Raw genomic sequence first — 13,372 nt, 5'->3', positions numbered from 1 at the left:
GAATGTATTCTCTTCTGCGTGGGTGCCTCCTCCCCTCTTAGCCTGTGACGCGAGCCTGACGGAGCTGAGAAATGCAGTGACTGGAGCAGTGAGTTAGGTGTCACTTAGACTTTTTTTAAAGCAACTTGTTATTGGCCTCCTTTTGTACATCACAGTGCAAAGAGGCCCTCATTAGTTTAATTGTTGAAGGTACATAAGAATCTATATGAGCTACTATAATGACCACTATATGAGCTGAAATGTAGACAGATGTAGAGGGATAGGTTGGAAAAACCCAGAGAGTGTGAAGATGGACAGCATCACATTGAATGTTATTGGTGCAAAAACAGCCAGTGACGAAGAGAAGCACAGCGCTGTTCCATCTAAATAAACTGCAGTGACTTCACCTGACATCAGAGCCAAACAATACATGAAGCAAAAACTGACCAAATTGAGGGGAGAAGTAGAGAGTTCAACAACAGTTTGAAGACTTTAATAACTTGCTTTCAACGATGTCTTAGAACAAGGAAAGAAGACAGACCGGCTCTCACTGACAGGCACTTTAGAGCACTGCCCCACAACAGCGGTCTCTACGTTCTTTCCAAGTGCACACAAGCATTTTCAGGGCAGACCGTAAAGGGCAGGGCAGGCCGTAAAGCAAGACTCGGTAAATTTACAAGGATTGAGGTCATACATTATGTGTTCTCTGATGAAAATCATGTAAAATTAGAAATGAATAATAGAAATTTGGCAAGTTCACAAATATGTGGGAATTAACACACTCCTAAGTAACCAGTGGGTTAAAGAAGAAATCAAAAGGGAAGGAAGAAAATACTTGTACATGATTGGAAATAGGATACCACATATTAAAATTAATGGGGTGTAGCCGAAGCATTGCCTAGGGGGAAATTTATAGCTGTGAACAACTATATTTAAAAAAAGAAGAAAGATCTCAATCAATAACTAACTTTTTAGCTAAAACAAGAGAAAAAGAAAAGCAGAAGGAAGTAATGAAGTGAAATTAACAAAATAAGGAATAGAGAGATGGTAGAGGTAATCAACAAAGCTAAAAAGCTGATTCTTTGAAAAGGTCAACAAAATTGGCAAATCTTTAAGCAAGTCTGACCAAGAAAAAGAGAAGAATCAAGAATGAAAGAGGAATGTTATTGTCTCAAAAAATAAAAAGAATTATAACTATAGTGAGTAACTGTATACCATATAATTAGATAACTTAGTTTAATTTTTAAAATTCCGAGAAAGTAACAAAACTACCAAAACTGAATCCAGAAGAAATACAAAATAACACTACAAGAAAATCTCAGGCCCAGATGGCTTCATTGGTGAATACTGGCAGGTGTTTAAAGGAGAATTAGTACCAGTTCTTCATACATAGTTCCCAGGAAATGGAAGGGAGCACTTGCTGATTCATTCAGTGAGGCCGGCATTACCCTGCCATCGAAATCCTCAGCAAATACCATAAACCCTGTCACCCAACAGACGAAAATGATTCTGCAGCATGACAAAGTGGGATTTACCCCAGGAAGGCAGGGTTGATTTAATGCCTTCAATACACTATAATTAATTAATACACTATATCAAGAGAATGAAGGACTAAACCCATACAGTGATCCCAATAAATGCAGAAAAAGCATTTGACAAGTCTTAATACCCTTTCAAGAAAAAAACCAAACATTTAGTGAACAAGGAATAGAAGGAAAGATAAAGGACATCTATGAAAAACCTGTCACAGCTGATGTCACATTTAATGGTGACTACTAAATGGTTCTCCCCAAGATCAGGAACAAGACACAAAATCCATTCTCACCATTTCTATCCAGCGTTGTACTTACAGGCTGTAACCACAGCAGCTGGGCAAGAAAATGAGCTAAAAAGCATATCACAAAGGAAAAGGTCAAACAGTCTCTATTTGCAGATGACATGATTGTGTATATAGAAAATCCTAAGGAATCTACTAACAAACTATTAGAACTAATCAAGTTCAGCAAGGTTGCAGGATACAAAAATCAGTTGCAAGTCTGTATACTTTCAATGAACAATTCAGTCGAAACAGTTTTATTTACAGTGGTGTAAAATATAGCAACAAGATTAACAATGAAAGTGTAATACTTATACTCTGAAAACTACAAAACATTGTTGAACAAAATTTAAAAAGACCTAAATAAATAAACATCACATATTCATGGATTAGAAGACTTACTGTTGTTAAAATGGCAGTACTCCCCAAATGATCTGCAGATTGAATGCATTTCTTATCAAAATCTCAACTGGCTTCTTTGCAGAAATTGCTGAGCTCATCTGAGAATTCTTATGTAAATTTAAGGAACCCAGATTAAAACAATCTTGGAGAAAAAAGGACTCTCGGTCATTAGAAAAATGCAAATTAAAACCATAAGATACCACTTACAACCACTAGGATATATATAAAATTAAGAGGACAGACAGTAACAAGAATTGGTGATGATGTGGAGAAGTCAGGACCCTCATACACTGTGGTTGGAAATGTAAAACGGTGCGTCCACTTTCCATGTGAAGAATAGTCTGGCAGTTCCTCAAAAGGATAAGCGTAGAGTTTCCATATGACCTAGCAGTTCCCCTCCTAAGAGAGTTGAAAGCATATGTACACACAAAAACTTGTACATAAATGTTCGTAGAAACATTATTCATAAAAGCAGAAAAGTGGAAACAGGCCACATGTCCATCAGCTAATGAATAAGCAGATGTGATATATGCATGCAGTGGAATATTATTTGACAATACTAGGAATGAAATTGGTTGAGCCTTGGAAACACTGTACTAATTGATAGAAGCCAGTTGCAAAGACCACATATGGTGTGCTTTCTGTCTATAAGCAATTTTCAAACTAGGCAAATCTGTAGAAACAGACCCTGGATTAGTGGTTGCCAGGGGCTGGGAGGAAGAAACAGGTAGTGACTGCTAATGGGTGTGGGGTTTCTTTGGGGAGTGATGAAATGTTCCAGAATTGATTGTGGTGATGGTACAGTTATGTGAATGTGCTTTAAAAAACCTTTGAATTGCACACTTGAAATGGGCGAATTGTATGGTATGTGAATTACAGTTCAGTGAAGCTGTTACAGAAAATACAGTGATTTGATAGCTTTTCACATGCCTATATGTCCGGTACAAGTGTTCAATTTTTTTTGAAAGAGTAAATGAAAAGAAGATTATACCTCTTACTGTGTCTCTTGTTCTTTCACGTATTATTTGGGTTGACCAAAAGGTCCATTTAATTTTATCTGTAAAATAAAAGACTCTTTATTTTTACAAATAACTTTATCGATTTGGATATTTTTAGTATGTCGCTATCTCCCACATGGGAACCTTGATAGTTCTCAATTAATGTTTCTATTTGATCACTATCAACTTCAACTGGTCTGCCTGCCCGTGGAGCGTCATCAAGCGAGAAATCTCCAGCATGAAACTTCACAAACTATTCTTGACATGTTTGGTCAGTCCCAGCACCTTCTCCATATACTGCACAAATCTTTTTTTGCATTTCAGTTGTTTTTTACCTTTCTTGAAATAATAAAGCATAATATGCTGAAAATGTTGCATCTTTTCTTCCATCTTCAATATTAAAATGGCTATACAAAAATTCACCAATTTTGATGTTCTTTTCTCTTTTTTTTTAATTTTATTTATTTATTTTTTGGAGAGAGGGAGAGAAACATCAATGTGTGGTTGCCTCTCGCCTGCCCCATACTGGGGACCCAGCCCGCAACCCAGGCATGTGCCCTGACCGGTAATTGAACCAGGGACACCTTGGTTCACAGGCCAGTACTCAGTCCACTGAGCCACACCACCAGGGCAAGGTGTTCTTTTTTAAATGCACGCTGATATGACAGGTGTCACAATACAGTCCAACAAAATTGTTTCACATGAAGTTAAAGACAACTAAACGCTACTACAGCCATCTTATGGAAGAAAACCAAACAAACTTTTTGGCCTGTTTATCGAGGCTTAAAGTTATACTGCTGGTGTCACTAACTGCTGCTGAGACTGTCAGTGACAAAGACACTAGACGCTGATGAAACTTGATGCATGCAGATTTGGCTTTCTTCTCCTCTCTCTACATTGTTTTTCTTCCACAATTAAACCCAAGTACTTCAGTCACCTTTCCTGTTTTTATCCAATCACTCAGAATTTTTTAAAGAGAGGTCAGAAATAGGCCTGTCATTCTTTCTTTTCTTCTTTCCCTACCTCCACTACCTAAGTTTGTGATGATGGGCAAGTTTCTTAACCTCTGGGCCTATTAACCAGCAAAATGGAGATGGTAATCACTCATCAGACTGAAAGCTGGAAGGTGGAGTCGGCGCCTCCCGACTGCTTTTGGTCCTTAAGTTCTTACCCTCCTGGCACTAGCTACAGAGAGTATCTTATGCTCGTCCTTTTTCCTCCTTGACCCAGCCCTGTCTGTAACGACCTGTGGTGCTCTCTTGCTTCCTTAATGAACATCTGCCTTCCCCATTTCTCACCTTCTCCTGGGAGGGGCAAGGCATCCGAGCCAGAGTCTCACCCTCTTCTTGGGAAACCTGGTACTGTCTGCTAACGAGAACACTCTCAGTGATGGGCTAGTTTACTGCGTTTGGTTTTTGGTTTTATGCTTATTCAACTAGTACTCCACTCTCTGCTATTAAAGTTGATTGAGATAGATAATTTCAGTTCTTGATTGTTAGCTTGAACAGGCAAAGGTGATTTTAAGGTAGATTTTAGTAGTTTTCAGTTTGAGTTACTTTTTCTTTCTCTTTTCACAGGTAATGGTAATTCAGGATTCGAGGGACAGAGTCGATATGTACCATCTTCTGGAATGTCCGCCAAGGAACTTTGTGAAAATGATGACCTAGCGACCAGTTTGGTTCTCGATCCCTATTTAGGTTTTCAGACACACAAAATGAATACTAGGTAATTTAAGTCTTTGTCCTGAATGAAACAGATGACGTTAAATTTGAGGAAAGAGATGGCTAATTTTACTTTCAGTCAAAATTTTAAAGTAACATGAAAGGAATCTTTCTTTCCTACAGAAAGATTTTTCTATATGTGAGCTATGAAAAGCAATGAAAGCTTGTGAAAGTCTTGTCAATTTTAACTCTGTGTTCTTATTTTATCTCAGGATATTTCTGTTAAAATATAAGGCTAGGGGACCATCTCTATATTCTATTTTAAATGTTGATGATAATTAGCCAAAAGAAAAATCTTAACAGGCATCCTATAGAACCTTAAAAATGTATGTGGGTTTTTCCCCTACTAAAAGTAGGTTACATCAGGTTTTTTTTCATGGCTTTATGAAAAATTTGAATAATTGCCTTCGTACATAGGTAATTCTGCCATCTGTTTTAATGAGATGCAGCTAAGGATTCAGCTAGGTGAGCTTCAGCTAAGTAAGAGTGAATGATTTTAAAGATGTGCTCACCTTTGGTGTGCAGATAAGAAAAGCGCTGTACAAGTGTTTTATTGAATGTCCGATGTCATCTACATAAACTGTTACTACATTGCTCTGGAAATATGTCATCCTTTGAATTTTTCTATTTTAATTCCCTTAAAATTTCTCTCCCAAATTCCATGGTAAAGTGTTTTCCAGTCTGGTGGGAAAAGCACCGGGATTTAGAATGTAGAGCAAGTTCTGGGCCAGTGTCCACTCTTACCTCTGCCATCCTGACTCTGGTGTCCAGTAGCTCCGGTGCCAGTGACCAGCCCTGGAGGACTTGGTCACCAGGGGGCCGTCATTGGTAATTAGTTGAGTAATTTTATTCAGCAGGAATTGGTGAGTAAAAGTGATTAGGGGAAAATCTTGTGTTCATCATTTTCCCTTTTAATTCTGTCCCTTGCTGGAATTGAAACAAGATATTGTGTTAGCATTTATAAGTTACATTCTAAATCCAGAAAGAAATCTGGGTAAAAATGTGCCTTTGGTATTTATATGTCATTTCTTGTCACCCTGTGTCTTTCTTTACTCACTGAAATGAAGGGAAGAGCGGGAATAGGCTTGAGAGGTCCTTTAAATAGCTCCCTTTCTTCAGAGGGGCGAACACCTACGTTTTCTAATTAGGCAGGCAGATGGCTGTTCTCTGAGAATCAGCAGAATTGGATGCCCTTGTGTACAAGTAAAGTCTGGTTTGCACTATTTTAAGTCCACCTCCCTTTTTCGCCCAGGGAACGTGAGAGGCCAGTGCTCATTCTCTGCCAGGACCCTGGTAGCATTGAAGGCGTCCTTGGTCCTTTTTCTCCTGAGTTCAGAAATGTGAACCACTGATTCACAAACATTCTAGTGGCATTCAAGATATTACCACAGAGGCCCCTGATTATGACCTGGAGTCGTCAAGAAAGAGTTAGATCGTGTTCACTGAGCTTTACGTATACCGAATTACGGATACACATAAACCATTTTAGAAGGTATTCCATCCAAATCACCAAGCGTTTTTAGGGGCTGAGGAAAGAAACCCGTGTTCAGTGTCTGCATGCTTTGTTCCGGAGGATGGAGGGTTGTTGCCTGTTACCGTCTTCTTCTGCTGTGGGAAATAACTCCTGTTTTCTGTAAGAATCCTCTTAGACAACTGCTTCTCATAGTTTCTAGGAGTCACTTGGGGAATCTTGTTAGGGTGTAGACTCTGAGCTCTGGGCAAGGCCTGGGAGCCCCTGTTTCTGACAGGTTCTGGGCTGGGCTCTCAGGAGCGGGTGCCGTGCCCCAGGCTGCTGCGCTTCCTCCTGGCAGGAGAAGTGGGTTAGCAGCGCTTTACCAGTTGTTTTGGGGGGTCACTTAAAAACGTGTCCTTCAATTATAAAGTTTAGGGTTGTCACACCAATGTTAAAACTCAGGATGTTACAATATCTAGGTACTCTCAATTAAAATGTATTCAGTATATAAATTTTTTAAGATTTAATTTAATTTTTTAAAATATTTTATTTATTCATTTTTAGAGAGAGGGGAAGGGAAGGAGAAAGAGTGGGAGAGAAACATCAGTGTGTGGTTGCTTCTCATGAGTCCCCTACTAGGGACCTGGCCTGCAACCCAGGCATATGCCCTGACCAGGAACCAAACTGGCAACCTTTTGCTTCACAGGTCCATGCTCAATCCACCAAGCTACACCAGCCAGGGCTAAATTTTTTATGAATAGAAATTGAAGGATCTAAAATGCAAACTAGTTCATCCTGGTTAAACATGCGGTGGACACACTTGAAAATAAAACTGTATTCATTCTAGTTCATCTTTTGAGCAAGAATATACCAGAATGTTGGCTTATATCTTGTTCAAAGATATTTCATGGAAAATGTATAGTGCTTTATTTGAATAAACCATAAATATCCCTGAAATTGTTAGTTTTGTAGACCTCTCTGTCTTTGGGATGCAAATGAAGTGACTGGAAAATAGGATTAGAGCTTGGATTTTAATGCTTCCAGCTATTACTTGTATAATGGTCTCTTTGTTCTCATGTTTATACATCTGTAATTTGACTGTCAGTTTCTAGTTTCTTTTTTATACCTTTTTTCCTCCTTTCAACTCCTTTCAGTGCGATGTGTTCAGAAACAGTAAAGGTTTAATAATTTGAGAATTTCCCAAACTAGCTATATTATGAATACTCATGTTTTAATCTTAAAATATCCCTAATTTACTAACAAGTAAGTCAGAGTTATAGCATGAATACCTAGAAATAGTGTAAACAAAACAGTAATTTCAGTCTATTGGGAAATATTTAGACATAGTTGATTTGTCAGTTATGAAACTTAAATTTTTCCTTTTAGCTGGAGAATAGAGTTGTTAGTAATACCTCTGACTTTTGAAAAATCAGAGTAGGGTGGTGGATGTTGTAGAGCCAGGGCAGGTGCCCCTTTTCAGGCTCCAGAACCCCCAAATTTGACAGTATCATGAGCAGCGGGGAGTTTCGGACGAGCAGAGCAGGAATAACGTTTCAAAGAAGTGAGGGGTCATCTCAGGGCACTTTTTCTTTGGAACTTCTCTTGATTTTTCCGATCCAAACGTCATTCTGTATAGTCCTCACTCATCCTTCCACTACTGTAGCCGTCTCATTTCATCACACTTATTTATGTATTTGATTATTCACATCCACTGTTGGATATGAATTTATAAACCACTGTAAATACCACTTTGAAACCAAGTGCTTGACCAGAAAGCCTGAAGAAGCTCTTAGACCCGCTAATTCTCTGTAACGGGCAGAATGGCAGCACGGGGGAGGGGAGAGCGTCTTGGCTCTCATCACCCTGAGACTACCCCTGGCTTCACAGAGTTCTCGGACGTCAGTGTTCTCAGGACTTCTGCAGCTAATATTGTAAGTCTGTTTAGAGATTGCAAGTACAGATCGTACAAATAGTTTTTCATTGTTGTTGTTTGTTTTTGCATTTATATAGCGCCTTTCCTTCGAGGAGCTCAAGGCATTTTTCAAAATCTGACAGTTTCCCTCACAACAACCCTGTGAGGTAGGTAGAGTGCATTACGAATGGTAATGAGGTGCCGCCGCCCTATCGCAGCCTTTACAATGTTCTTTGACGTTAAGTATTGAAGGTGTCAGCATAAACATGAGTTTTAGAACATTTTGCAAGCCTTTTAAAATAGTGTGGTCTTAGTCATAGCTGTATTTGAAAAACCACTTGTACTCCATAACAGGGTAATTTTAAGAGAAATCTTTCACGAGAAGATCAGGAGTCAGTCCCTGGGACCAGCTGAGCGCTGAGTGCAGGCCTTAGCCAGGTGTGTTCTGGTCGGTGTCTGTCTTCGGGTGAAGGCGGCACGGAGAGCCGCGGCTGCAGCACCTTTCTTCAAAGGGGGAAATGCTTCACAGTGTTGCCTCGCGGTTTTCTTATTTTATGTCTTAAAATAGTGGAGCCTTTTTCTCTTCCTGTCCCCTTCCCTTGCTCCCTGTTTTCTGCCCCTCCCTTCTCGTCCTCCCTTCCTCCAGTCAGTTCTTGGTTGTACATGCTAATGGGAGGAACAGTAGTGCAGCTAAGTCAAATCTATAACCTTCCTTCCTTGCCACCGTGGTCTCTTGGGTTGGGAAACAGAAAAACCAAATAGCAAGGAAACCTCTGGAAAGAGTGGGGAACAGGTGCGTGGGGTGTGAGTTCGTAATTTTTTTCTGTGCCTTTCAATAGTAAATGATTGTAAACAGCATTTTTTAAACTTCCTTTTAATTTTTTAAAAAGATTTTATTTATTTAATTTTAGACAGAGGGGGACAGAGGGAGAGAAACATCAATGTGTGGTTGCCTCTTGCGCTCTCCACACCAGGGAACCTGGCCTGCAACCCAGGTGTGTGCCCTGACTGGGTATCGAACCAGCAACCCTCTGCTTCTCAGTCCGGCACTCGATCCACTGAGCCACACCAGCCAGGGCTTCCTTTTAATTTTTAAAGGGTTTTTTGCTTATTTATTTTTAGCAGAGGGGAAGGGAAGGACAAAGGGAGAGAAAGAACAGCGTGTGGTTTCGTCTCGCACGTCTCCTACTGGGGACCTGGCCTGCAACCCAGGCATGTGCCCTGACTGGGAATCGAACCTGTGACCCTTTGGTGTGCAGGCCAGTGCTCAATCCACTGAGCCACACCAGCCAGGGTTTTTTTTTTTTTCTTTCTGATTAAAAAAAAATTTAATGTTGTTCAAGTACAGTTGTCTCCATTTTCCCCCCAACCACTCCCCATTGATTAGAGTTGTGGGAAGAGAAAAAGAAATATTTATTTATTTTTAAAGATTTTATTATTTATTTTTAGAGAGGGGAGGGAGAAAGAGGGAGAGAAACATCAACGTGTGGTTGCATCTTGAGTACCCCCTACTGGGGACCTGGCCTGAAACCCAGGCATGTGCCCTGACTGGGAATTGAAATGGACCTGACATGGACCCTTTGGTTCACAGTCTGTGCTCAATCCGCTGAGCCACACCAGGCAGGGCAAGAAATATTTATTGAAAGTAGCAAATTTTTGTGTTAAAGAGGGAGGAGGGACATACTTACTTGGAAATACCAGATGCCTGTTTTTCTTGCCTCTCTGACACTCCAACTCACCCCAGAAGGCCACATTTAAAAGTGTGTTTTACCTTTCACTGTATCGTCAGAATCCCACCAACTGGGTATTCTCTGGCTGGGCTGCGGGCTGGTGCTCCGAGGCAAGCGCAAGTCAAATCCTGTTCTAAGGTGGAATGCCACCAGAGGGCCCTCCGAGTCCACGCAAGAGCAGGCTCGTGAAAGTCTTCCCTTCACGAGCCTTCTTTTCTTCATTTATGGAACAGGAGGGCTGTGTTTGATAGTCCCAATTTCCTTCTAGCTTTAAGAAGCATGGTGTAAGGATGGCTTTGTGCAGTTTGTTTGGGAGAGTGATTGGGATTAAGGAGAGGGCAGAGGGTGTCTTTCTACTCAATCATAGAATATTATTTTATGTCCTGGCTTGTGTCGCTCAGTGGGTTGATTGCTGGCCTGAGAAATAAAATGGCCAGGGCACAGGCCTGGGTTGCGGGCCAGGTCCCCAGTTTTGGGGTGTGCACGAGGCAGCCGATCAGTGTCTCTCTCCCACATCGATGTTTCTCTCCTTGTTTCTCCATCCCTTTCCCATGTAAAAATAAATAAAATCACTTAAAATTTTTTTAATTTTAATTTTGTTTGAGGTCTTTAGTCTCGGTTTTTTTCTGGCCCTAATAATTATAACAATCTTATGTTCTTACAAAAATTTTATTTCCGCCCTGGCTGGTGTAGCTCAGTGGATTGAGCGCGGGCCTGCGAACCACACGATCACAGTTCGATTCCCAGTCAGGGCACATGCCTGGGTTGCAGGCCAGTTCCCAGCAGGGGACGCACAAAAGGCAACCATACACTGATGTTTCTCTCCCTCTCTCCCTCCCCCTTTCCCATCTAAAGATAAATAAATAAAATCTTTAAAAAAATTTTTATTTCCCTACAGTATTTGTTGTAATGGGATTTGACTTGAACTGTCAGCCAGGTGATTTTGGTGTATTTTTTGTAGGATTATTGAAAATAGCCGTCTGCACCCAGAACCATTTTCTTCTTTCTTTACCAATCATTTCACACCTACAGCAACCAACTGTGATGAGAAATTTTTTTGGGTTTTTTTTGTTTTTAAGGATTATACTCCATGTTCCTTTCCCTTTTTTTTTTTTTTTTTTAAGATTTTATTTATTTATCTTTAGAGGGGAAGGGAAGAAGGGAAGGAGAGAAGGAGAGAAATATCAATGTGTGGTTGCCTCTAGTGCATCCCCTGCTGGGAACTGGCCTGCAACCCAGGCATGTGCCCTGACTGGGAATCGAACTGAGATCCTTTGGTTCTCAGGCCCACGCTCAATCCACTGAGCTATACCAGCCAGGGCTGATGGGAAGTTTTGATAATCAGTTATATTTTAAGTGAAATAGAGGGTTTTTTTTAAGGAGGTTCTTAATTTCAACTATTCTACTTTTTTTTTATTGTTATTCAAATACAGTTTTCTGCCTTTTCCCCTGGCCCTGAAGTGGAGGTACTTGCTAGTGAGTTAGCAAGTAGCATTTTGAGGGGGAGGGGGTTTGCTTTTTGAGCTGATGGAAGTGGGGAAGGCAGAAACAAAAATCAGCACAGGGGAGGTGGAAGGCAGAGAGTATTACTCAGTCAGGAGTTCATTATTTTGTGTGTGGGTTTCCCATATAAATTGGCATTGTGGACAAAGAGTAAACAAAACTGCAGAGTGCTGGAAGGAGTTTCCAGAGAGGAGGGCAGGTTTCAGGAAGTGGAGAGCGCACACCAACCTGTAGGAGCAGCTGGTGTCCAGTCCGCGTCTCCACCTATGTTTCTGCCATGTTCTTAAAGCTTTGCGTGAATTTAGCCCTGACTCTGACTTGCTTGCCAATGTGTTGAGCCATGCGATTATTTTAAAATAGCAAGTACCACTGGTCACTTCCACGTTGAACATACCAAGATTGCTTGGCTCTTTCTGTCATTTGCGGCCCTGCCACTAACATTGTGGATTAGATATTGTATGTGCTCAAACGAAGGATTGCTTCACCGTGCAGAAAGCAGGCTCCCCCTTCCCGCCATGCCCTGCGTCGTGCTGTGTGGAGTGGCGTGCGGAGCTGATGGAGTGCTCCCAGTGGGGGCCTGCAGGTTTAAGAAAGTCGGTCTTGACCAAATCACTGGGGATATTTTCAGGTAACAGTGTTACAGCTGTCGAAGTTTGGCTGCTTTCACAATCCTGCAGTTACTTAGATCATTTTAGTGATGTTTCTCTAACACCGTATCCTGACAGTCCTAGTTAAAGACATTCTGATGGTGTAAAGGGTTTCCGCTCCTTGGTCTATCCGGGCAGGTGTGCAGATTCATTGAAGATGGAATAAAATAAGGCCTTGTCATTTCTTCGTGTGGTACCTCTGGGGTGCGTTTAAACTCTTTCATATGGTTTTGCTCAGTAGTTGTGAGGACTTACCGAAACTAGGGTCGGAAGCTAGTAAGTCCCTAACAGTGTCAGCATGCGTTAACGTATCGGAAGTCCCCCAGAGGTCCCTCCGGACCTCATGTCCTCCCTCTTCCTGTTCTAGGGCTTTACTCTTGCCCTGCTGGTTCCCTCAGCCCCTGTTCCTCTCTCTGAATTGGGCGTTACTGGGCTCCTGCCTAAATTTCCATTCACTTTGCCTACCCTCCTTTGATTCTTTCCTGCCTACAGTAATATTCTAGAAAGCTGAAGTCACAACTCGCTTCACTGCCCATACCAATCTGAACTGCAGACTCCTTCCCAAACACATCTTCGCTTCAGTTATAATTTCCGTGCGTTAAAGTGCACTATAGCAGTGTAGTTGGTATCATATTAACATGCATTTGCATATCGATGCCTTGCTTAACTATTTGATGCATGTGTATGTCTTTTAGTCCAAATTAAATTTTTCACTTAAGAGCTTTGGCCATCCCCGGCCAGGTGCTCAGTTGGTTAGGGCATCGATCCCAAGGATTAAACCAGGTGGCTGGTTCAATCCTTGGTCAGGGTACATACTAGAACCAGCCAGTGAATGCGTAGATAGGTGGAACAACAAACTGATGTATGTCTGTCTGTCTCTGTGTGTCTCCTTCTCCCCCTCCCTCTCTCTCCCCTTTCCTCTTTCTTTAAAATCAATCAATAAATTTTTTTTAAAAAGAGAGCAGTGGCCAGTCTGTCTCTTCTATTTTTCACCATAGCGTCTGTGTGCACAGCACCTAATAAATAATCCTTGGTGAGATGTCGTGACTTAAAATCGTACTGAAATGTTATGAATGCATTTGTGGTAGCTTACCTAGAAGAAAAATGCTGCTTGAATGCTTGCTTTCCTGGAGTTGATGCTGGATTAAAAAAAAACAAAACTTTATTTGGGAAAATAAACCAAATGACACTGACATGAGCAAAATTTTTAA

At 41.0% G+C, this 13,372-nt stretch overlaps 1 protein-coding gene across 6 annotated transcripts in view; it reads left to right on the top strand.

Annotated features, from left to right (window-relative positions):
- The window catches only part of KMT5B (lysine methyltransferase 5B), a 51,838-nt gene that overhangs the window by 20,322 nt on the left and 18,144 nt on the right, over window positions 1-13,372 (top strand). For 5 of the 6 annotated variants that reach the window (XM_037135228.2, XM_037135224.2, XM_037135225.2 and 2 more), the window contains 2 exons: window positions 4,773-4,920; window positions 8,380-8,448. In XM_037135228.2, coding sequence (XP_036991123.2) covers window positions 4,826-4,920; window positions 8,380-8,448 — 164 coding nt within the window. In that variant the 5' untranslated portion in view covers window positions 4,773-4,825. The remainder of the gene's footprint in view (window positions 1-4,772; window positions 4,921-8,379; window positions 8,449-13,372) is intronic. The other variant, XM_037135227.2, reaches the window with a different exon arrangement.

Source organism: Artibeus jamaicensis, unplaced genomic scaffold (assembly GCF_021234435.1).
Source record: "Artibeus jamaicensis isolate MK-2021 breed Jamaican fruit bat unplaced genomic scaffold, CSHL_Jam_final contig_3109, whole genome shotgun sequence".
Taxonomy (NCBI): Eukaryota; Metazoa; Chordata; class Mammalia; order Chiroptera; family Phyllostomidae; genus Artibeus; species Artibeus jamaicensis.
The sequence above is the reverse complement of the archived record's forward strand: the minus strand, read 5'-3'. Positions and strand labels throughout refer to the sequence as shown.